Raw genomic sequence first — 24,472 nt, forward strand, 5'->3', positions numbered from 1 at the left:
ATTTATGTAAATAGAGGGGCCTCCTGTTCCCTGAGCCTTGAACAGACAGCAGACCCTGGACATTGCATATATAGGAGCTGGTTCTGTGTCCCCAGGACTTGTCTGTCTTTAGCCACCCTTATGGACAAACCTACCTCCTCACCATGTACTCTCCCACCAATTCAACATGGACTGTGATGTCTTGACAATGGAAGGATGTCTCACTCCTTCAACTTGGGCTGAGTTCACATCCCATTTAAGACTTTGTATATGCCTTTTCCAAATGGTTTTCTTTGTCCAAGGCTCTAAAATTTGTCTCCTTTCCTAACAGTGAACTGTGGCGCCCTGGCCTAACAATTGGCCACTGTGTTCTGCCAACATTTTGGAAAAACTTCTCTAACAACCATCATTCTTATTTTTCACCTCTTAGGATCATTGGCCTCACTGAGATCTTCACAAAGGCAACAGACCTGTGCTGTCCCCTATGGTAGCGCTAGCTACTTGTAGCTATTCAAGTTTAAAATTAAATTAAAGGCTGAGGCAGAAGGATCACTTGAGCTCAGGAGTTCAAGACCAGCCTGGGCAACATGGCAAAATCCTGTCACTACCAAAAATACAAGGAATTAGCTGGGTGTGGTAGCATGCACCTGTGGTCCCAGCTACTCAGGAGGCTGAGGTGGGAGGATTACTTGAGCTAAGGAGGCAGAGGTTGCAGTAAGCCAAGATCATACCACTGCACTCCAGCCTGAGTGACAGTGAGACCCCATCTCAAAAATAATTAATTAATTAATTAAAATTAAATAAAATTTAAGACTCAGTTCTTCAGTCACAATAGCTAGATTTCAAGTTGCAGCCACACGTGGTCAGTGGCTTCTGTATTTGATAGCACAGGTATGGAACCTTTTTCTTTATCTCAGAAAGTTCTATCAGACAGTCCTGCATAGATGTATAGACCCTTTCTCCAGAATATGCAAATTTGTACTTATATTAAAAATGTCGCAGGCAATTTGAGATGATTCAAAGACACCCCCCACTTCCTAAGCCCACCTCCCCAAGGTGTTAGGAACCACTCTCTAATGTGGGTGGGGGCTGGGCATAGTGGCTCACACCTGTAATTCCAACACTTTGGGAGGCTGAGGCGGGCGGAGCACTTGAGGTCAGAAGTTTGAGACCAGCCTGGCCAACATGGTGAAACCCATCTCTGCTAAAAATACAAAAATTAGCCAGAAGTGGTGGCACATGCCTGTAGTCCCCACTACTTGGGAGGCTGAGGCAGGAGAATCGCTTGAACCTGGGAGGTGGAGGTTTCAGTGAGCTGAGATAGCACCACTGCACTCCAGCCTGAATGACAGAGTGGGACTCTGTCTCAAAAATATTAATAATAATAATAATATGGATGGGGAGCACATGACTATCCTGAAGTCTATGGAGGAGGCAGGTATCAGGAAAATCTCAGTTCAGATGTCAGTAATCCTTTTCCCTTAACACACAGTCTTTTTTTTTTTTTTTTTGAGACGGAGTCTCGCTCTGTCGCCCAGGCTGGAGTGCAGTGGCCGGATCTCAGCTCACTGCAAGCTCCGCCTCACGGGTTTACGCCATTCTCCTGCCTCAGCCTCCCGAGTAGCTGGGACTACAGGCGCCCGCCACCTCGCCCAGCTAGTTTTTTGTATTTTTTAGTAGAGACGGGGTTTCACCGTGTTAGCCAGGATAGTCTCGATCTCCTGACCTCGTGATCCGCCCGTCTCGGCCTCCCAAAGTGCTGGGATTACAGGCTTGAGCCACCGCGCCCGGCCTTAACACACAGTCTTAAGCACATGCCGGCTCCTTGAGAGTTTAAAAAGAAACCTAGCCATTCGTTACACTGCCCCATTCATCCTGTTAGTTTCATTCATTCACTTATTCAATATTTATTGAGCTCCTACTTTATGCTCACACTGACCTAGGTAACAAGATACAAAAATGAACTAAATGGAGAAGATCCCTTACCTCATGGAGCTTATATTCTTGTAGGACAGCCAAGACAACCAACAAACAGCAGGTAATGCTCTCTGCTCTATAAACTTAGCTTTCTCCAGTGAATTTCAAATCTATTTCTGTAAGCCTGAACATGTTAATTCTCTGCTTAAAGACATTCCCTCCTGATTAGCAGAGTTGATTAAAATCATCTGTGGGAGTTAAAGATCTATATCTGCCAAATGCACCAAAGGTGATCCACAAACTAAATTAAAATTTGGCCACTCTCCAAAGTCAAGGCCATAATCTACCTTTCTCATAAGACAGTTCTGTCTGCACTTAAATAGTTGAGATTATAACACCCTCACTTTCAAGATAAATTCCAGGGTATTTTATCTCCTAATTTCCAGATTTTTTTTTTTTAATTGTGTAAGCACATACAGGACCTCATATCAGGTAAAGTTTCTAAAGTTTACTTCGAGCTACTTCTCTTATATGATTTTTGCATGGGTAATCCCAGATCGGCTTCTTAATTGTCAGCTCCACTTGGAATTGTTCCAATGTTTGCCAGTGTACTATTATGTTCTTTTCCACTTGTCCAGCTTAATGACAGCTGTTTTTCTTCAAAAAATATAACGTTTGGGTAAGGCCCGAGTTGGGATGACATTTTCTCTTAATATAATTTGCATTCTTAAAATCAAACACATTACCAGCAGATTGGCTTAAGTGAACACATGCACATATGTATAAGAAAACACGTCTTTCTTTCCTTGATCCAAAGTTTTGTATTGCGCCACACTGGCCAACTCCCAAAAATTTAACTGAAATCAAACAATTGGTTCATTCTAAGATGGCTGGAGATATGTATATATATTCATCTCTATCTATCTTCCTCCTATTCTTTTTCCCATATCACACAAAACGCAAACACAGACATAGTCTGAGTTTATTTGATTCCTCCAGTCCTCAGGTTGACTAGACGACTGAGGAAAATTTGAAAGACAAGAGATCTATCTACAGTCTTTCCTAACTTCCTAGTCCCTTTACCAGATTTTTCCATGAGGATTTTTCTTCCTTTTTTCCTTGAGGAAGCCAACTCCTGAGGGCTACAAAACACTTATTTCAGCCTGTGTCTCTAAAAGATAAGAACATTTGATAAACATAACCACACTACCATTACCACATCAAAAAAAAAAGTTATTTTTTAAGAGCAAACATTGAGGCAGTGTTCCTAATGGTTTCATAATGTCAAATGTTTATTGACTTTTTAAAACAAATTCAAAATGCAAAGAAGTTCCACACCTTGTAATTGGTTATCATGTCTTTTAAGTCTCTTTAAATTACAGGTTTTCTCTCCATCTCTTTCTTTCCTTGAAACTTATTAAAGAAACTCAGTTGTTTGTTGAGCAGCATTTCCCATGGCTGAATTTTGCAGAATATATCTTCCTGGTGCAGGTCAACATTCACAGGATTCTCAGATTCAGTTGGAGACATGTTTATCCACACTTTAAGTCATCAAGTAATTTGAATATATTAATATAAATCCCATATGCTCTTTTCCCCCCAGAAATATTCCAGATGATTCCTCAAATAACCTTTCATTCAGTAAGTTCCCCGTTGTAAATTTCCAGCTGGGTCATTTTCTTTATGTTTGATGGGTGCGCACAACGAAGAAAAGGCGGGGCAGGGAAACCTTTCTGAAATTCGTTTCCTTTAAATATATCCATTAGAGGGCGACATTGCCTTTAATATTACATTTACCCAATAAAGTTTTAAATTGCATAAAATTTACTTTTGTGTTTTTGACAAGTTGGACCTCATTGCCTACTTTAACTTCTAAGCTCACGTCTGTAAAGTGTGACTGCGTTCTCCTTTGTTAATTTGATCTCTGCTGACTTGTGTCTTTGATATTACAGTACTTCCATCTTTGACTCTGTTCCCAATTCTAACCAACGAGCGGCGATGTTGCATACAGACAGACCCGTGGAAAGGCAAAATTAAGCGAAACTGCCAAATAAAAAGCAGTTTCGCCGGGGCTAAAGGCCATTAATTAAAGAAGGAAAGAGGCAAACCAGACATTTCTAGTTCATATCCAACTCACAGCCCAACGTCAGAACTGTGTAAAATACAACACAAAGGAGCCATTCAGGAGTGGGGGAGGCTGAGCGAACGCACAATCCCCGCCTTGAGTCTGCGGTTCCCCTGGAGGGGGCACAGGTCCGTTCGCACACGTGCGTGTGAGTAGCCACAGGGCAGCGGCGGGACGTGCCTGGACCGGGCATGGGACTGCTGAACTTACAGCGCTCTGGCGGACCGCTTGGGACACCCGCCCCGCCGCAAGTTGGCACTGGCGCTGCCTGGAGGTCAGCCACTCATTGTACCCCGGCGGAACTGGGTCCCGCGGGGGCATACGGCTCGCCCACCAGCACGCGTTAGGAGGCGAACACCTGCATCCAGCTAGGTGTTCCGAGCGCAACCCAGGGCTAGGGACCGCTCTGCCACCTTCTTCTCATTCTTCCTGTAAGAACACTCTCTACCTCAGACAAAAAGGATCCATCTGACAGCAAGTGGTATCGTCACACAGCGGTAACAGGGAAGTCACGGATCCTCTTGAGAATTTGACAAAAGTTGGGGCCTCCTCCCCATAGTAGCACTCAGAAAAGGGCAGGTGAAACTACAAATGGTCGGAGGCACTCACAGGCTTTCTGGGGCCCGTTCATTGATCAGATCCCAGGTTAAGAAATTCTGCCCTGATTGGAGCTCAGACAGCAGCGCAAAGAAGCAGACAGACTTGGGAAGAGAGGCAGGGACGTCCCTCCTCCCTCCAAACACTGCCAGCATTTCCTTTCGGATTGCGGGAGGGGCCTGGCGGAAGGTGGAGGAGAGGTGGAGCGCCTGGCTGGGGCACTCCCCATTCTCCTGGCCCCCACCCCGGGACGCCTGGCTGCGGAGGGTTCGAAAGCGAGCAGCGAACGCCCAAAGCCTGGGCTGCGGGAAGGTGGCAGCGCCCTGTAGCTTTTCCTTTGCATTTTTCTTTAAATCGTGAGCTCCGGAGCTATGGTTTCGACCGCTGCTTTCCCGTCTCCACCTCCACCTCCCAGTTCGCTGGCTCGCCCTTCCCCCTCCCTTATCCCCCCCCCCCATCCCAGCCGCGTGCCCGGCCCTCCGCCTCCAGCCCCGCCTCCGCCGCCGCGGGGTTTCACCCAAGGCAAAGTGAAATCTGCATAGTGACCGCCCCCTCGAAGATCATTGGTGCATCCCCGCCCATCGCGGCCGGTGATTGGTGAGCTGCCCGAGGTTATTTGCATGTCGGACGCAGCCTGGTACCCAGCTGTGCCGCCGGCCGGCGCCGCGCAGAAGTTTGCCGAGCGCTTTCTCGCCGGCTGGTCCCGGACTCGCGCTGCGCCCTGCGCCCTACGCCGCCGCCCTGTTCTCCCGGGAGTCCTTCTCTGTGGAGGACTGACGCTCCGCTTGTGGGAATTAGAGGTGGACAAGGGGGAGTGCCGAGGGGGAGCGGCGAGGATCTTTCCAGTGACAGCTTCGAGTCGGGACGCCGGGAGCGTGGGGCTCCGGCTGGCCACGGATCTCGCCCACCTTCCCGCGGCCTCTGGGCGGGCAATGCGGCCGCCGAGCCCCGCGGCACAGAGAGGAAAGAGGGTGGCTCGGAGAGCCTAGAGCTTGTTTCTGCCCACTTGGGGAAGAAGGCATGGAGTTGTGAGCGCCCCTCGCTCGGCGACGCCGCCCGCGGCAGGCTCCCCATGGCCGGGACGTACAGCTCGACTCTGAAGACGCTGGAGGACTTGACCTTGGACTCCGGGTATGGGGCCGGGGACTCGTGCCGCTCGCTCAGCCTCTCGTCCTCCAAGTCCAACTCGCAGGCGCTCAACTCTTCGGCGCAGCAGCACCGCGGGGCGGCCTGGTGGTGCTACTCCGGCTCCATGAACAGCCGCCACAACAGCTGGGACACGGTGAACACGGTGCTGCCCGAGGACCCCGAAGTGGCCGACCTCTTCTCGCGCTGCCCGCGGCTCCCCGAGCTGGAGGAGTTCCCCTGGACCGAGGGAGACGTGGCCCGGGTGCTCCGCAAAGGCGCGGGCGGTCGGCGGCTGCCCCAGTTCTCCGCCGAGGCGGTGAGGCGCCTGGCCGGGCTGCTCCGTAGGGCTCTGATCCGCGTGGCCCGCGAGGCGCAGCGCCTGAGCGTGCTGCACGCCAAGTGCACCCGCTTTGAGGTGCAGAGCGCGGTGCGCCTGGTGCACAGCTGGGCTCTGGCGGAGAGCTGCGCGCTGGCAGCCGTCAAGGCGCTGTCCCTGTACAGCATGAGCGCCGGAGACGGGCTGCGCCGGGGCAAGTCCGCGCGCTGCGGCCTCACCTTCTCAGTGGGCCGCTTTTTCCGCTGGATGGTGGACACCCGAATCTCCGTGCGCATCCATGAGTACGCGGCCATCTCGCTCACCGCCTGTATGGAGAACCTGGTGGAGGAGATCCGAGCCAGGGTGATGGCCAGCCAGAGCTCTGATGGCGTAGGGGCCGGAGGCGGGGAGGTGTCTGCTGAAGCCCTGGAGATGGTCATCAACAACGACGCCGAGCTCTGGGGCGTCTTGCAGCCCTATGAGCATCTCATCTGCGGCAAGAACGCCAATGGTAAGCGCGCAGGCCTCGGACTGGCAGACTGGGTAGGCAAGAAATCCCGCCCTGGGCTACTGGGGGAGTGAATTTCCTGAGACAAAGCTGGTGGCTGTGCCAGTACTTTGGGAGAAAGCGTTGGGTCTGAGGATAGGGTTCATTAAATGGCACTTGTCAGAGATTGTTCTAAGGGTAACTGACTTTTGGAGGGTAAACTCGTGAATGATCTCCATCCTGTGCTGCGTGGCACTGTTACTATCTGCGGGCTGTTCATTGATTGGGTGAGATTGAATCTCTTGACCAAGCCATTCCTGAACCTCTCTTGAAGTGAAACTTACTGCCCCGTGGCTCTTCGCCGTGCTTGACTAGATCTCTAGTTGCTGTCTTTTCCCAACAGCTGGGCAGATTGACTGATTCTGCCCCCTAGTTTTACCCAGCTCAATAGCAGCAGCCAAAGGGTCCCAGCTTAAAGACCTGAGCCTTGGATGAGTGTGATGAGAGGAGGGGAGTGGGAAGCCCAAGATCTGGTGCTGCGCCTTGTGCTTTGCTGGGCTGAAGGATGCTGTCAGGCGCTCTCTTGAATAGAGGGGTAGTGGCGCGCTCTTAACTATGTGTGCCCAGGAATGATGAAACCTGGGGACCCCCGATTCCCCTTCCCGGAAAAGTACAGATTGTCTCCTGGGACCTGATTTTCCAAGCTATCACCAACCAAGTGAGCCATTGCTTAAAACCTTGCATTGTATTAAATGTTCTTTCCTGAAAAGAGTGATGGCCCATCAAGGGGAAGAGATGGAGGGATAGGTAACGACTTGGGGTCAAGTCTGGGAAAGGAACCATTGGGTGGTTGCACTTCTCTGAAGATGGCATGGATTTAGTGCAAAGGATGGAAGCAAAGCACTTGACCTTTTCCCTGACAAGTTAGGGGGTGTGACATTGCATTCAACTCCAAACTACCTACAATACTTCAGTTTCAGGAATCAGCACCATAAACTATTCAGAATGGTATTATGGTTAAACAGTCTTATAATCTGATTGGAAGGCCATTTGAGGGGGCAGCTTTCAGTGGCAAATAAGCAGGCAGTGGAAGAGGTCAGATGGGGACTGGAGAGGGATAAAAGAAGTCAAAACGTGGTTTAACATAATCATAATAGCTAAAATGTAAAATAACACTTAATGTGTCATCATTGTTCTTAGCACTTTATATTTAACTCAAGTACTCCTAGCAAGCCTATTAGGTAGGTACTTACTGTATAGTATTATGCCCATTTTACGGATAAGGAAACCAAGGTTCCCAGCAGTTATGTGATCTGCCCAACATTACATAGATGTTAAATGGCAAAACTGGAATTTGAATCCAGGTAGGCCCCTTTAAGGTTTTAGCCGCTGGTGGAGAAAAAGCAGCTTTGGGCCGGGCGCGGTGGCTCAAGCCTGTAATCCCAGCACTTTGGGAGGCCGACACGGTTGGATCACGAGGTCAGGAGTTCGAGACCATCCTGGCTAACACGGTGAAACCCCGTCTCTACTAAAAAATACAAAAAGCTAGCCAGGCGAGGTGGCTGGCGCCTGTAGTCCCAGCTACTCCGGAGGCTGAGGCAGGAGAATGGGGTAAACCCGGGAGGCAGAGCTTGCAGTGAGCTGATACCCGGCCACTGCACTCCAGCCCGGGCGACAGAGCGAGACTCCGTCTCAAAAAAAAAGAAAAAACAGCTTTGTTTTTCTGGGGGTTTGCTGTTATTGTTCTTGTTGTTTGTTTTTCCTACTGAACTGTAGTTCTCAGATCTTATGCTTTGTTTTTGATTGGTCCAGTTTTCAAGGAGAACAGTTGACATGTTAGGCCCATTTTGAAGATACTCTGTACCAAGCATGGCTTACTTTGACATTATTGGTTTTGCTTTTAAATTCTAACACTGCCAAAGGAGATGCTGGGAATTGAAGAGCATCTGCTTCTTAATTTTCTTCCTCTTAGGTCAGAGCTAAGGTCAGTCCCGAATCTCAGTTGATGATGTCACAGCTGCTTGTTGTGCCTCACCCTCCAGGTTTGTGGCATCAACACTGGGAACAGCAGCTCCAGGGCAGGAAGTGGAGGGCCAGGGGATTTCCATCTAGTGGTCATAACTGAGGGAAAGAGCTCAGTACTTTTGGCTGAGGGGAGGCCCAAACTGAACTCAAAGAAGTAAAGGCTCGTAGGAGAAAAGACTGAAGACCTAACCCTATAAGCCAAACAAGAATAAGGGTGGAACCGTAGATGCAAAACAAAAAACATATCTTTCATGCAGAACAGGTGCCTAGCACATTGAGAAGCTTCTCCTAGCTTTTCTAACTGCAAATTGAAGTAAGGAAGACCAGTTCCCTGCCCAGGACACCCTGAAGATGCGAAGTGGCCTGAAGCTGCTAGAAAACAGATGTATTCTGCTAAAGGGTTTCCAGTAAAAGAACTATTCCTTATCTAGGGTCAGCATTCCTTGGGATTTCCTTTATAAGTTGGTCTTTTGACCACCGCCGCCACCCGCCCCCCGCCTTTTGTTTTTATAGAAACAGGGTTTCGCTATGTTGCCCGGGCTGGTTTCAAACTCCTGGGCTCAAGCAGTCCTCCTGCCTCGGCCTCTCAAAATGTTGGGATTACAGGCGTGAGCCACCCCACGCAGCCACGACCCCATGTTTTAACCTTCTCCTTGCCCCCTCCCCTTTCCAAACAATCCTCCTTAATCCTTGGTAGTCAAGACAGCAGGATTCTCTGTGGCAGACAACAAAGCTCCCTGGATGCTCAGAGCCAAAGTGTCTCCCTCTGTACATTCTTGGGTCTCCAGGGAACTCTCTTGCAGGCGAGGTGACCATTCACTTCCACTCAGCAACTGGATGCTCATTTTTTATACATGAAAACCGGGGGGTGGCCACATTAAACAATAACCAGGCTGATTTATTAAGTCCCTTTAGACAAAGTAAAATGAATGTTTAGTAGAGGGGCAATGAATTACTTATGCCTGAAAGCTGGCTTCAGAGGGAAGCATAAACTGCTTAGGAACAAAATGGAGTGGTCCAAACCTTTGTTATATTAAAATTACCCCAAGGCCAGCAAGGTTACAGTTTACACAGCTGAAGACCAACTGGGGAATGACTGCGTATGGGAGGGAGAGTGCTGGTTAGAATTCTTGTCCTGCTGGTCTTCCCTTTAAATTATATATTTATTGTTGTTATGCCTGCTAATTATACAGCATGGGCACATGCATTTGACTCAGCTATATAGGGCTTTTAAACTTAATGTCTTCCAACCAAGAATTTAAGGGCCCTAATCCATCTATTCCTGTCCATTACTCAGAATGCAGGACAAATATGGTTTTGCTCAGCACAAGATGGGTAATAAAAGTTCTGCAGTGTTTATAAAACATGATCCCAGCTCTGTAGAGCAGCAGGAGTTATATATTGTTGCTCATTTGGTATTGATGTCCCCAATCCCATGGCAATGCCATTAAATGATGATATCTTCATGACTTCCTTACGGGAGGTAGAGAAACCAATTTAATAGAGTAGTATTTATGAACAGGGAGTTTGCAGAAAATAGAAACTTTTTGCGTCCACATGTCTCCCTCCCTACTCTCCTCTCTCCGCTCTCTCCCTCCCCTCCCCCATCACTCCCCATATGTGAGTTTGATGCTGAGCATCACTACTAGGTTTCTTCTTGGTCATTTTTCTTACTAAGCTTTTGTGAGTGTGGCGTTTTAGAAAATCCTCCTCAATTTCTAGATTCTTGATTAAGTGATAGGATATTGGTGAGAATATCCTTGCTCCAAAGAATTATCCAGGGTGCACAAAAGGATTGCTCTCTCCTAGTGGTAACATGCACAAGACTTTGGATTCACCACGAGGGTTTGAAGCCTACCTTTGCCATTTATTTTATTTTATTTTGTTATTTGTGTATTTATTTTGAGACAGGGTCTGGCTGTGTCGCCCTGGCTGGAGTGCCAGTGGTACAATCATAGTTCACTGCAACCTTGAACTCCTGGGTTCTAAGGGATCCTCCTGCCTCAGCCTCCCAAGTAGCTGGGACTATAGGCACATGCCACCACACCCAGCTAATTTTAAAAATTTTATTTTTGTAGAGATGGGGTCTTGTTATGTTGCCCAGGCTGGCCTTAAACTCCCGGGCTCAAGCAATTCTCCCGCTTCAGACTCCCAGAGTGCTGGGATTACAGGCATGACCCATCAGGCCTGGCCATACATACCTTTGCCATTCACATGAGTGGCCTGGTGCAATTTTCTTAACCATTCTAACCTTCAATTTTGTCATCTGCATAATGGGAACTAGTAAGAGCATCTAGCTTATATGGTTGGTATGAGAATTAAATGAGACAATAGATTTAAAGATCTTAGCACATAATAAATGTTCAATAAATAGTAAATTCATTCAACAATTATTGAGCACTGACCCTGTACCCACCACTGTTAAAAGTGCTGTGGACTAAGTGATGAGCAAGAAGAAAAGCCCTCCTCTCATGAAGTTTATAATCCAGTGGAGGAAATGAGAAAAAGTGAATAAGTAAGGATTTTCTCTTGGTAGTGAATGTTGTTTATAATATTTTTTTTTAAAGGGCAGGGTAATGGGATGGTGTGATGGGGCTAATTTAAATAACAGTCAAGGAATGCTTCTCTGAAGGTTTATTAGTGATCGCCAGTAATATCAATACTGCTAAGGACCTTTAGGCCAAAAATAGTGACTGAGGACTTTTCTGAATGATTCAGTTATTCACCAGCTGAGAGAAGTCTCAACATCTCACTTAGAGCTGAGAAAGAAAAGGGCTGCCTGTAGAGCAGGGATAAAACCTCTTCTGGCTGTAGGATTTATTTGGCGATGAGATTTAGGATGAATGTCTACTGAGAGAATCAGCTGAAGCAGCAAGGGTTGATTGGGCTTCTTACGTGTTGTTTAATCACTTTCCACACCTGGGTAGTCTGAAGGATGTGGGTAGCTTCCCATCTCTTTAACCATTTTATTAAAGCCAAGAGAATTGGTAAAACTGAAACAGAGCAACCTTTGGAAACGAAATTTTTTTTTTTTTCTTGCATGCCTGAGAAGGGCAACCCTGGCCTTAAGTAGTAAGAGCAACAAGGTAGAGTTGTTCCACTTGCTCCTTCTGAAAGCTCTACCTGCCTCCCCGAACTGGAAGAGTCACCCCTTTGTGATGTTTCCTTAACACCGAGGGCATATTCTTAAATCATTTCCTTTTTATGTGTGTCTCTCCCATCCAACTGTGGACTCATAGGCATTGTTGTCTTCCCTGTACCTCTCACAGTGTCTACAATATGTGCTCTATAAATGCTAGGCAAAGGATAGATCCTGCCATACAGGTTTAAAATTTGTACTTGAATTCCTTTGACACATCAGAAGAACTGTCCCCCATTTCTACCAAGGCAGAAAATTTCCAAGTTGTTCTTAATGCACAGAGTCAGCATTTTGGGGCTACGTTCAACCTTTGGGTACCCTGATTTCTAACAGGGTTCCCAAGTCTGGCTTTGATGTGCAAGATGTGAGTTGGGGGAGTTTTCAGGTTAGGAGAATGTCTTCATTGTATGATACCCAAAGAGGAAGGGCTTCACAACAGACATCTGGTAGAGCAGGCTTCAGATAAGTCAACAGGATTGAGTTGAAGGTTTCCTTAAGAATGGAAATACCAATCGCCCCCTTGCCAACAGAGCTGCCCCAGAGGACACTTTATGTTGATGACTGTTGCTTGGAAGAGTTTACATCTGTGTCCCACTCCATCTGCCTCCAGTCTGAGGACTGAACCAAGGTAATCAATTGCCAAGACATTCCTGGGTTGGCATCCCAAGAATGGGAAGTTCTGAAACAAACCAGAGACACTTTGTTGCACATCCTCGGCTTTGTCCTCATCCCACCTCACCACCAGTATTCATCCTTTGTCCGACAGGACAGTGGGTAGATGCTTTGCCTCTGTTTCTACTCTTCTGCAGCTGTAGTAATAGGTCTGACTTTTCTGCAACACCTCAAGCTTATTCTCGTCTGTGAGCTTTCTAGGTCCCCATAAGAATCCTGTGAATGTGTGTCCTTTCACTGAGAGGTCTCTGTGAGTCCAGAATTCACAGCTCAATAATAACTAAGCTCAATAATGACTAAGTCCCATTTTGCTCAAGCCCCAAGTCTGTGCTTTTCCTATAAAGAATTACAGAATCCAAGGTAGCAAATACAGGTCAGTACTTGGCCCCCTTCAAATGGCAGCTAGAGTCAAACTCATAGCAAGAACAACACTTGTTATAGGTCTTGTTTGTTAATGGCCTGTGGTGTCCAGACACTTTACATTTGTTAGGCCAGTGAGTGTTCGTGACCACAGTGAAAGAGCAGGCACTGACACACAGGGGTGAATCTTCCTCCAAAGGATGCTGTTACTCTGTTTAAATGCTGCTTGCTGGCTCTCCCCACCCTAAAGGTGCCATTGATTTTACAGAGCCGTTATTGCTGCTCCTGGGGGTAGAAGAAGGGGGCACAGAGATCTCTGCTGACTTTATAAGTGTCACCTGCTGGTGACCAATGAGCTCAGCTGAATAGAGAAGCTGCAGAGTCCACTGTGACCCTCTTCTAAAGGAGGGGTGAGTCAGCTCAGCAAAGGTGAATACATGAAGGAGGGAAGGCACCAAGAGGGATTTGAGTCTAGGTCACTGGTCTCGGGGAGCTTGGTGCACCTGTCCTGGAGTTGGCAGAAGAGCCTTTATGAAGGGGGCTTTGATTTCCTCCAAGTCCCCCATGGTGTCCAGCTGCTGACTCCATCTCAGTGTTTAAAGCACAGGGAGAGAATGAGTCAGCGATGTAGCAAAGAGCTGAAGGGCCCAGGCTTTGGTGTCTGAATTGAGTCCCAAATTGATTTGCCTCTTACTGACCTAGGCCTTCAAGCAAGTCACACTAAGTTTCTATTTCCTCTACTGTAAAATGAGAGGCTTATACACATGCGGTTGTGCCTTGTGCATACTCAGTGCCCTAGGATGTGAGAGATGCAGCCAGGCTTGCTGGTGAGAGCCAGCACGGGGTGGAGCTGCCTGGCTGTAATTCCTCATAACCTCACTTGGGAGCTGTGTGACCCTGGGCAAGTTGTTTCACTTCCGTGCCTTAGTTTCTTCCTTGATCACAGGGCACTATTGACATTTTGGACTGGATCATGTTTTGTCATGGGGCTCTCTTGGGCATTGTAGGATGCTTCATAGCCACCACCAGTTGAGGCCATCAAAAATGTCTCCAGACTTTTCCAGATGTTCCCTGGGGAGCAAATTCACCCTTGCTGTGAAACACCGCTCTATAAGATAGGACTGAAAATAGTACCCAACTCATAGGATGGTTGTGAGGATTTCATAGTAGTCTCTGTGAGGAACTTTGTGTTATGCCTGACACATAAAATATTCTAATTGTTTTTAACAAACTTGTGTTGGATGCAGTAATTGTGTTCATTTTTGCCAAAGTCTCTAGTGCAAGGAGGGTCATGACCCAAATCTCAGGGAGACGGGTATTACTCACAAGGCTTTCCTTGGTGGCTAACAGTTTGTTTGTGGAGGTAGGAGGAAGTTACGGAATCTGGAAAAAGCACCCTTGCACCTTGCTCAGTTATAGCTCAGTGGCCCCCAAAAACAAGTGGTCTGGCAGTGGGCAAAGAGATTAGATCTCTGCCTCTGAGCTCAGGCCCACCTCTGCCAGGATGACAGCGACAGTGCACATTCAAAGCTCCAGGCCCCCAGAGAGAAATTCTGCTGTGGATATTGAACCCTGCTTGTGGCAGCCGCCAAATCCTCAGCCACAGATCATAGCAGGTGTTTTCTGTTTTGCTAGCCTGCCATGTAAACACACTTTGTGGTCTTCTTGCTTGTTTTAAAAAAGGCCTAAGTGGTTTTGCAGCTTTGGTTGTGTACTTGGAGCTGCATGCAGGATTGGGAGGAGCGACATAAGGAACACAGCCCAAGTACTCCCGAGGAATGCCACGCCGGCATTATTAATCAGCTGCTCACTGAGTGCCAGCTACATCCAAGGCAGTGGAGACAGATTAGCAGGGGACAAGAATCTTGCCTGTTTAGAGTTTAGAAGTGTTCAGAATCTAGTAGGGAAAGCAAAGCATATGTACAGGTAGTTACAAAGAAGTTTGTAATCACTGCCTTCAAACAAAGGAGGGGAGCAATGGCAATAGACTCCACTGTCTAGTCTACATTGCTGGTTCCCCATCGTGGGTGCTTTTCAGGAGCTGTTTCATTTAATCCTCCCAGCCCCTCTGGAAGGTAGATATAACTTCCGTCCCATAGCTGAGGACCTTAAAGGTTCTCTGGTGATTAGAAAGCTTAAATGGAAGAGATGACTCCTGGCTGGCTGTATGGAAGGAAGTCAGGGTTTCTTTGTGGAGGACGTGGCAGGTGTGCCAGTGATTTGGGCAGGTAGAGCTGCAACTGCGGAGGCGGAAAGGGATGCAGAGCCCCCAGAGGCTTCCAGGCAGAGGGAACAGTGTAAGCAAAGACCTGGAAGTCAACACGTATGTGTTGGAGAACAGCAAGTTCTCCTGTTTGGGTGGAAGGTTCAGATACATGACAAGCAGGAACAGTGGAGATAACACAGGAAAAAGGAAAGCTTTCCCACATCTTTTATCCAGATGTTAAGAAGCCTGCCAGAGTACAGGACGAGAGTTTTCCAAAACTTATTTTCATAATTCAGAAATTGAGTGTGTCTTCTCCCTAGCTCATCTTAACCATGGCCTCAGACCTCCAATTACTCCTCTTGGTGATTGAAAGCTTGACCTCAAAAATGCACCCGTCTGCTGTCCTAGCAGTAAAAACATTAAAAGACTTTAACCGAGCAAACTTGGGTTGAGAGGGGAGAAGAACAAGGCTTCTATCAACCCTTCTTTTCTTGTTGAATTTGGCTCTGACTTTGCATTTCTTCCATGGCCGTGAACGTAGCACTTCAGTCCGAAGCAATCCCAGTACAGAATGAAGGTCAAGACTGGCAAATGTGTTAAATGAGGCCATTGGATTGACTCTTGCCAAAGCAGGATTCTTAATTGTGGAAGGAGAGAGCAGCATAAAACAGGGTGAGAGAAGATGGTCCCAGAATTTTTTTTTTTTTTGGTTTTAAGTCTGACTGATATATACAATATTCAACTTCCAGTTTAGGGTTTATTATTTTGGACAATGAAAGCTCAATTCTCAGAGATGCTGACATTTTAATTCTTAATGTGTTTCCAGAGCATTAATAATAAAGATTTCAAGCATATTAAGTGCTTAATATTGTGGAACCACCTTATAGCTAATTGTCATCTGAATTGGAGTCCCTAAGGTGCAGCTGAATTCTGCTGACAATAATAAAATGTGATAGGTCATCAGTGGCTTAGCTAATAACTCAGGTGTTGGTCTTTTTCGTGACTCCAGTGTTATGAAGGGAAGGAATTTTCTTGTCACTTGACAAAGATAAACTTCATGAACATATTGCAAAAATACATACACAGTCATTTGTAGTGACTTGAGGCCCATAGTTCTCTTTCTTTCCTTTTTTTTTTTTTTCTTATTTGACACGAAGTCTCACTCTGTCACCCAGGTTGGAGTGCAGTGGTGTGATCTCAGCTCACTGCAGCCTCCACCTCCCAGGTTCAAGCAATTCTCCTGCCTCAGCCTCTCAATTAGCTGAGATTACAGGCAGGTGCCACCACACCTGGCTAATTTTCACATTTTCAGTAGAGACAGGGTTTTACCATGTTGGCCAGGCTGGTCTCGAACTCCTGACCTCAAGTGATCTATCCACCTTGGCCTCCCAAAGTGCTGGGATTACAGGTGTGAGCCACCGTGCCCGGCCCATGGTTTGCTTTCTAAAAGTAAGCTGAGGAGAGTCAGGCCCATGATGGAAAAATTAAACAGGAAAACTAAACTTGGAAGTCTGGACATATAAGGTTAGAGTTGACAAGACATTAAACTGGACCTCAAAGAGTTTGAAATGGGCCTCTCAGTGCATGAAAACCCTCCCTACAGTTGAAGCCAAGCTTTTATTGAAACCTTTACAACATTTTTTAGTCTGTACCTTAAAAAATATGAAAATTAGTATTTGCTGTGAGGAGAGCTATTAATAAACACAAGCCTGAGGCTCACATACCAAGCGGGTGTACATGCACAAGCATCCGGAACAATCCAGTATAGAGATGTGAGGATTTGGATCCAGAAAATTCTGGGGTAGAGCTTAGCCTGTCTGTGACCTGGCGTGAATCCTTCCATCTCTTGGATCTCTGTTTCCTTATCTGTGGTGTGGAGAGGTCGGACTCGATTCCCCAAGGGCCTTTCTGTCTCTGATAATGTTTCTAGATCCCACATGGACACTGTGCAGTCATTTTCCTAAGGTCAAGCCCAGGAATTAGTATCCTTGGGAAAGAAACAGCCCAGAATGATGCTGGACGAGCCCTTTGAAGACCTGGCTTGGTAATAGGGCTGGACACTGTCTTTTTAATATTAAGATTAACTGCGATTACTGTACTTGGGGGTTTTCCTATGCCCCTTTCCCCAGAAAATGAGTGCTACATGCTTTTGACCGGCCTCATGCTTCAGTGCTTGACAGCTGCGTCCAGGCCCTGGCAGGCCGGCACTGTGGTGAGATCCAGCTCCGAGGTGACTTCATACAGCCTGTGCTTGAAGCCCGCCTACCCAGACTTGGGTATTTATAGCAGGGGAGCAGCTAGAAAAAAAAAAATTAAGTATGCTACACCCTTCTTTATACGATGTGGGACAGAGACAGGCATTGTGAGGAATTTCGAAGGCAGAGCTATATAATCCAGCAGGATATTTTTAAATGCTGTTTGTTGCCGTTGGCAGGGCCGGTGTTTCAAAGAGGAGGGAAAATGAGAGTAACTGAGGATGACAGGCTGCCAGGAATGCTGAAGGCCGAGACATGGAGCTCCATGCTCCGAGGTATATAGGCTCTGAACCCTGATCTACTTCACAGTCACGTAGCTTGAACGGGGCTTGGGCAGGTCAGTATGAGAGGCTAGGGAAATGGGGTGGCTTGCCTGTCCCTCTTCCCCAACCAGCCCATCCACCCTTCAAATCCCAAGTTGAAAATCGATGAAACCTTCTGGACAGGCAGAATATACGGCAACAAAAAAAAAAAAAGAAAAAAAGAGTTGCTTTTGTGAAAGCCAGGGACCTGGTTGTTTCTTCAACCCATCTCGGTAGCCAAGTAATTAAAGATGTACATGGGGACACAATTTGGAAGCAAGTTGCTTGCAGCTGTTCTTCTGGACTTAATCAGCTTGAGTACCAGCTGAGCAGGCCAGGACTATGCTGGGACCCAATTCAGTAGCAGGTGAGAAGGCCTCAGGGGTAGGGCTGCCTCAGAGAAGGCATCGCAATGTCCCCCACCTGTCCAATGGGTGCTTGTAAAGTATCCTAACTAGTGTTTTCTACCGCCACAAACACTGTTCTTTGAGGAGATAAATGATGATGGCGGGGGTGGGGAGTCTGAGGACTGGGTAGGGGAGAGGCCGGGAGTTCTGTTTGGGGTACATCCGTTTGTTCATCCAACAAATATTTATTGAGGACTGTGCACTGAGCACTGTTCCAGGAGCTGGTGATGCAACACATGAATAAAAGGGGCCTGAAGGAGGGCAGGGTGCAGTCCCTGTGGATAATGAGGCAGAGCGAGGGGAATTACATGAGGCCAGCCTGGCTGGAGAAAGCAGCTCCAGGCAGAGGGAATAGCAAGCGTTCCTGGTGGGTTTGAGGAGCACCAAGGAGAAGCTCCTTGCATGTGGCTGGGGTGAGTGTAGCAGGAGATGTGGTTGGGAGAGGAAATGGTGGGGTGGTTAGTGGGGTAGACCATTGGGTAATAATTCATTGACTTTTAGTTCTGAGTAAGCTGAAAGGCATTGGAGGGACTCAAGCGCAGAGTGACTTGATCTGATTTATATTTCCGCAAGGTCACTCTCTCTATTGTATTGGAAATGGCCTTTAGTATCAAGTGTGGCAGCAGCAGGACCAGCCACTGGCATTTGCCAGCAGCTTGGATGTGTGAGGTATGAGAGAGGAATCAACGGTGACACCAAGTTGCTATGGTCTGAGCAACTGGAAGGAGAGAGTGACCATTGACTGAAGTGGGGAAAGCTATGTATGGAAGAAGCAGGACTGCAGCAAAGATCCCAGTGTGGTTTTAGTTGTCTGTCTCAAGTCACATACAGATATCAAATAGGTTGGGCTGGGCACAGTGACTCATACCTGTAATCCTAGCCCCTTGGGAGGCCGAGGCAGGTGGATGGCTTGAGTCCAGGAGTTCGAGATCAGACCAGGCAACACAGTAAAGCCTCGTTTCTACAAAAAAATACAAAAACTAGCTAGGTATAATGGCGCACATCTGTGGTCCCGGCTACTTGGGAGGCTGAGGTGAGAGGATTGCTTAAGCCCAGGAGGCGGAGGCTGCAGTAAGCCAGTATCACACCACTGCACTCCAGCCTGGGCAACAGAGTGAGACCCTGTCTCCAAAAAATAAAAAAACAGGAAGTTGGCTGGGAGACAGGCCACCTTGAAGTTCATTAGTCATATGATGGATTGAAATATCGCCCTTCTTTGCCCTTCCAGAGGGTGGGCTCATTATAGCAGGGCTGCATAGAGATTCAGACAATAGAGATTTAATTTTCAGTCTTACAATCTTTGGCTGATGGCCATAAGAGCCCCTGAATTTTGCTTTCCAGCTTTTTTGTAGGCAGCCAGCAGCCTTTAATAAAGATCATCAACTCTGTTGTTTCCTGTCATTAAAATGGGGCCTGTTTAATTAGTCCAATTGTTCTGTGGATCATTGTGACTTTGCGTCTGTGTCCTTCAATTCTGGGAAAGCAAGACTCCATTTTTCAGGCAGCTTTGGATTCCTGGAGGTCAAGTCTGGGTCTGAAATTTAGCCAGAAAAAGAACGCTCTTAGGTGATTTGAGAAGGCATGGGGCCTGGAGTGGTGTCTGAATGGTTTGGGAGTGTCCAAGTGCCTGTTGCATGCTTTGACTTCTGCTTCTCAACAGGGACAGGGTGCACAGGGGGTCTAAGAGATGGGGTGTGAAGGAGTTGTCACTGTCTGATTGCCAGCTAGATAGCTGGTGTCTCTGCCCTCAGTTTTCCTCTTCTGTTAAATGGGGTTGCCATAGTTTCTAGCTCATAAGGTTGTTGTTTCAGTGATTTTCAATCCTAGATTCACATTAGTATTACTTGGATAGCTTAAAAATAAAAGTGGCTGCCAGGTGTGGTGGCTCAAGCCTGTAATCCCAACACTTTGGGAGGCCAAGGCGGGCAGATCACCTGAGGTCAGTAGTTTGAGACCAGCTTGGCCAACATGGTGAAACCTGTCTCTACTAAAAATGCAAAAATGAGGCAGGTGTGGTGGCAGGCACCTGTAATCCCAGCTACTTGGGAGGCTGAGACAGGAGAACTACTTGACCCTGGGAGGCGGAGGTTGCAGTAAGCGCAGATCACACCACTGTACTCCAGCCTGAACAACAGAGCAAGACTCCACCTCAAAAGAAAAAAAGTGAGTGTATGTGTGTCTGTCTGTCTTAAGGCCCTACCTCCAGATATTCTGAAATAAATGGTCTGGCATGAGGCCCAGACCATGTGGGTAGCATTCTTGGGAGAGCCTGGTATGTAGTGAGGATGCAGACATTAACTATTATTAGTGGTAAAAGATCCTTGTTCTGGAGTATGTCTTTTCGCCCCACCTAGGATGGTGACTTTCCTTCACTTCACAGCCACAGCGGCTTGGGCTCACTCATCTAGAGGGATCACCAAAGAACACTCAAGAGAAGCTTGAATTGTTAGGTTTACGTGAAAAGGGCATGGCTAGATCTGAAATGGGAGCAACATATTAGCCCAGAGGGGTGGCGCACACCTGTAATCCCAGCTACTCGGGAGGCTGAGGCAGCAGGATCACTTGAACCCAGGATGCAGAGGTTGCAGTGAGCTAAGATCGCACTACTGCCCTCCAGCCTGGGCGACAGAGTGAGACTCCATCTCAAAAAATGAATGAATGAATGAATAAATAAATAAATGAAATGGGAGTGACACCATATGATATTATTTACCCCACTGGTAAATGAAGTGAATACTGTGATTCCCATCTTTAAGAGGAGGAAACAAAGTCACAGAGAGGTTCGGTAGCTTGCTCACGGTCATGCAGGTGATAAGTGGTGGAGACTGTAATCAAATCCAGGCAGCCTTACCCCTGATTCTCTACTCTTCAACCTTGCATGTTTCCTCCCCAGCCAGAGAAGCCAAGAGACTGAATTCTCAACTCTGATACCCAGCACAGACCTACCCTGGGTCAAACTTTTACAAAGCACCAGGCCCTGGCCCGTGTGCTTCACATGTATTATATCATGTGATTCTTACCATCATATATACTCTTATTCCCATTTTGCTGCTGAAAAAACTGAGGCTCAGAGAAGTTCAGGTGACATAGCTAGTCAATGACACAGCCGGGCTCTTTGAGCTCTGAAGTCCTCATTTGCCCTGTGGCCTCCTGACCTCAGGAGTGGCCTCGGTGGGGACAAAGCACATGCAGTGATTTCCTGAGCAAAGAAATGAATGGGTTGGCCCAAGAGGACAAGAGGAATTGAAGCGAGGCCAAAGCACCCCTCACTGCGTCTCAACAACCGAGCTACTGGGGGCCTGAAAATAGTAACATCGCCCAGTGGGGTGGCCAGCCAGCTGGGCCTGAGACCTGTGGGGTAGGTGTTTGTTTCTCTGCGTGTTTAAAGATAATACTCTATGAAGCACATTGCTTCTCTTCTGTTAGTGTGAATGAAATTGCCTCTGAAATGTTGTGTGTGTTGGTTGCTTAAAATAGCTCAAGAGGAAGAATGTTTGGAAGCTGTTAGCTCCTTGAGTCTATTTCCTTGATTTATGATACCTTGGAGAATATGGGACCTCTTCTTGTTTACTCTTCTGGCTTTTCCTTTCTACCATGTTTGAGTCCTTGTGTCATCATAAGCCAAAGGCATTTGTCACCAGAAAATGTGGTGACCTTTCCTAAGTAATTTAATGGGGAATGCTTTACATGTTTAATCTTTTTCCTTTAAAAGGGGGGATAATGGAGAGAGGTTATTTGTTTTGGAAATGGCCGTTTCTCTCTTCCAGCTGAAAACATTCCAAGATCAGAGCAATGGCATTTACTTGGGAGTAAGAAAAATTTATTTTATTTTTCTGTTCACACTGAGGCCTGGCCTGGGAAGTCATGGGTTTTTGTAGAACTTTCATCTTGTGGTGCCCAGGAGACCTGACAAGCTGTAGTGAGAGGAGCCCCAGAGCTGCTCTGTTCAGTACGGCGGCCACTTGCCACATGTGTATATTTAAATGTATTAAAATTCAATAAGGTTAAAAAAAAAAAACATTTCCTCAGTCATGCAAGTCACATTTCTTGTGCTCCATCGTCATAAGTGGCTAGTGGCTACCATATTGGACAATTCAGATATAGAACATTTCCATCATCGCAGACAGTTCTGTGCAATAACATAGCCATTAGAGTGGGTCAGCGGTGGGTCACTTGGGGCCAGCTTTCTGGGTTTTCACAGGTCTAAAAATTTTAACCATTCCCCAGCTTCTCAGAAGCCCTGTGTTTGCAGAAACAAGAAGATTCATGGAAGCGGAGATTAAGGCCATTGATTCTTGTGGCTCTAACCTCTGGACCCTTGACACAAGGTTGGGTTTTATGATTTCCAAGCTGCATGGCCTCGGGCAAGTCACTTAGCCCCTCTCAAGTTGTTTCCTTGTCAGCGAAATGGTGTTTTAAAAAATACCTCCCAGGGATGATGTGACTATTTAAACAAAATAATAAAATGTATATAAAACAGTTAGCATAAGGCTTAACACATAGTAAGAACTTAGATGTGTTACAGTGTTTTACCTGCATTTTCTTCTTTGAGCCACACAGTATCCTGCAGAGGTAGATGCTGTTGCTGATTTCAAGATGATGGGAGGGGCTTCAGGGAGTGCCCTTGCTGCCATCACTGCCACTGTACTGTTGCTTGGGTTCTGCTTTTTTCCTAGGCTTGGGTTCTATGTTTTTCCTCTAAGGCTCATCTTTTCTACTGAGCTTGTTGATTGGCTTCTTGTCATAAATCAGAGGATGTTTGTTTGTTTGAACTAGGAGCTCTTCTGAGCTTTCATTCAGGGACTGTTTCTTCCACCATGGGAGGTGAGCTCTCTTCAGAGGTGTTTGCCTAAAGCTGGCCTATTGGTATCTACTTGGAAAGCTGCCACCAGGAGAGCTACTGCCGGGATCTGGGGCTCTTTGAAACTTGAGGTTAAAGTTTTTAGTGCTTCACATGCCCTGTGGTCCTTTGGCATCCTTTGCCATGAGGACTGAGTCTAACAGAGCCTTCAGTGAAATCTTAGCCAAGGGTGGCTTTGGGAGGAGTATCTTTGAGAAGAGCAGGACCAAGAGAGGCCTGTCTTGAGCTGTAGAAAGGATCCTTCTGAAAAGATATTTGGTCACACCTGGGTCCCGGGTTCACACCTTGACTCCACCACTCACTTGGCTAGATCATGTAGCTAATTATTTAACTTTGCAATACCTTAATTTTCTCATCTGCAAAATAGAGATTATACTAAAACTACCTGGCAGGCTGGTTGTGCGAATTAAATGGGATGATGCTAAGTAAAGCGTTTAGCCCAGCACATGGCAGGTAGCAGCCACCAGGTATGAGCTACTGTTGCCATCTTCATCATTGTTGCTTCCCAGCAATGGCATTTGGTACTTTTTTTTTTTCATGTGTTGTTCACATTTTCTCCTTGGGAATGTATTATCTGTCTAGTCAGAAAAAATGACCCAGAAGGGGTTTAGTGTGTAAAGTGAGTGTCTTAAGTTAAACTTGCATATTATGGACTCTATGTGGTCTTTTTATTCTTCCTTCTTCCCTTCCTTCCTGTCTTTTTTGGAGGATAGTGGGGCTAAAAATCATGACTGTGCAGTTGTCATAAAGCATGACTGTGCAGTTGTCATTTTGGTACCCCACATGGTGACCAGCCTGCCGCCTTCCTGCTGGTTCCAGCTGTATAACAAGCACCACCCAGTCAAACAGTATAATCAGAGCTGGATTATTTCTATAGGATTAATTTGCGGTGTGAAGTGCTCATGTATTTATGCAATTGCCACTCATTTGCCGGCATCCAGAATGTGCTAAATCTGCCACTAGTGATGAAATCCAAATAACTTGGAACCATATGTAGGGAATCCAGTAATTTTCATCACCATTGTTACAAGAGAGGAGTTTAAACTGGGTGAATCCAAATGGCACCAAGAAATGATGATATCCCTATTTTCCAGGGATGGTTCTACTCAGAGAGGCACCAATCTCAAAGAGAAAACAGGAAGGATACAAGGCCAGGATATTGCATGATTGTGTTGCCATTGGTGTAACTGGGTCCCCACTGAGGCCCCCCCCACCGCCACCCCCACCTGTGGACCACACTATCGTCTTTTGTGAGACTTCTCTGGCACTGACAGATCACTCGTAGTTAATGGGTAACTCGGACTTTTCTTGCCAAATAGTTGCTTTGTTTGTCATCTGTGCTGTGGTTGCCTTCATTGTCCCCACAGCCCCTCAGGCCTCAGAAGGATGTGCTGTGGGGTGGGGTGTGGCAACCTGTAGCCTGAGTCCACATACTTCTTCACCTTTGTCACTCATTGCCGGAGCTGGCTGGTTGCAGAAACATCTTGAAGCACTTTAAAAATTGATTCTGGACTGGGTGCGGTGGCTCATACCTGTAATCCTAGCACTTTGGGAGGCCTAGGTCGGAGCATCACTTGTGGCCAGGCATTCGAGACCAGCCTAGTCAACATGATGAGAAATGATGTTTTAAAAAGTACCTCGGCCGGGCGCGGTGGCTCAAGCCTGTAATCCCAGCACTTTGGGAGGCCGAGACGGG

At 47.0% G+C, this 24,472-nt stretch overlaps 1 protein-coding gene across 1 annotated transcript in view; it reads left to right on the forward strand.

Moving 5' to 3' along the window:
* The first annotated feature begins 5,591 nt into the window (after positions 1-5,591).
* Positions 5,592-24,472, forward strand: part of ABTB2 (ankyrin repeat and BTB domain containing 2) — a 209,434-nt gene continuing 190,553 nt past the window's right edge. The window contains exon 1 of the mRNA XM_023185512.2: positions 5,592-6,573. Coding sequence (XP_023041280.1) covers positions 5,691-6,573 — 883 coding nt within the window. The 5' untranslated portion in view covers positions 5,592-5,690. The remainder of the gene's footprint in view (positions 6,574-24,472) is intronic.

This window comes from Piliocolobus tephrosceles, chromosome 13 (assembly GCF_002776525.5).
Source record: "Piliocolobus tephrosceles isolate RC106 chromosome 13, ASM277652v3, whole genome shotgun sequence".
NCBI lineage: Eukaryota > Metazoa > Chordata > Mammalia > Primates > Cercopithecidae > Piliocolobus > Piliocolobus tephrosceles.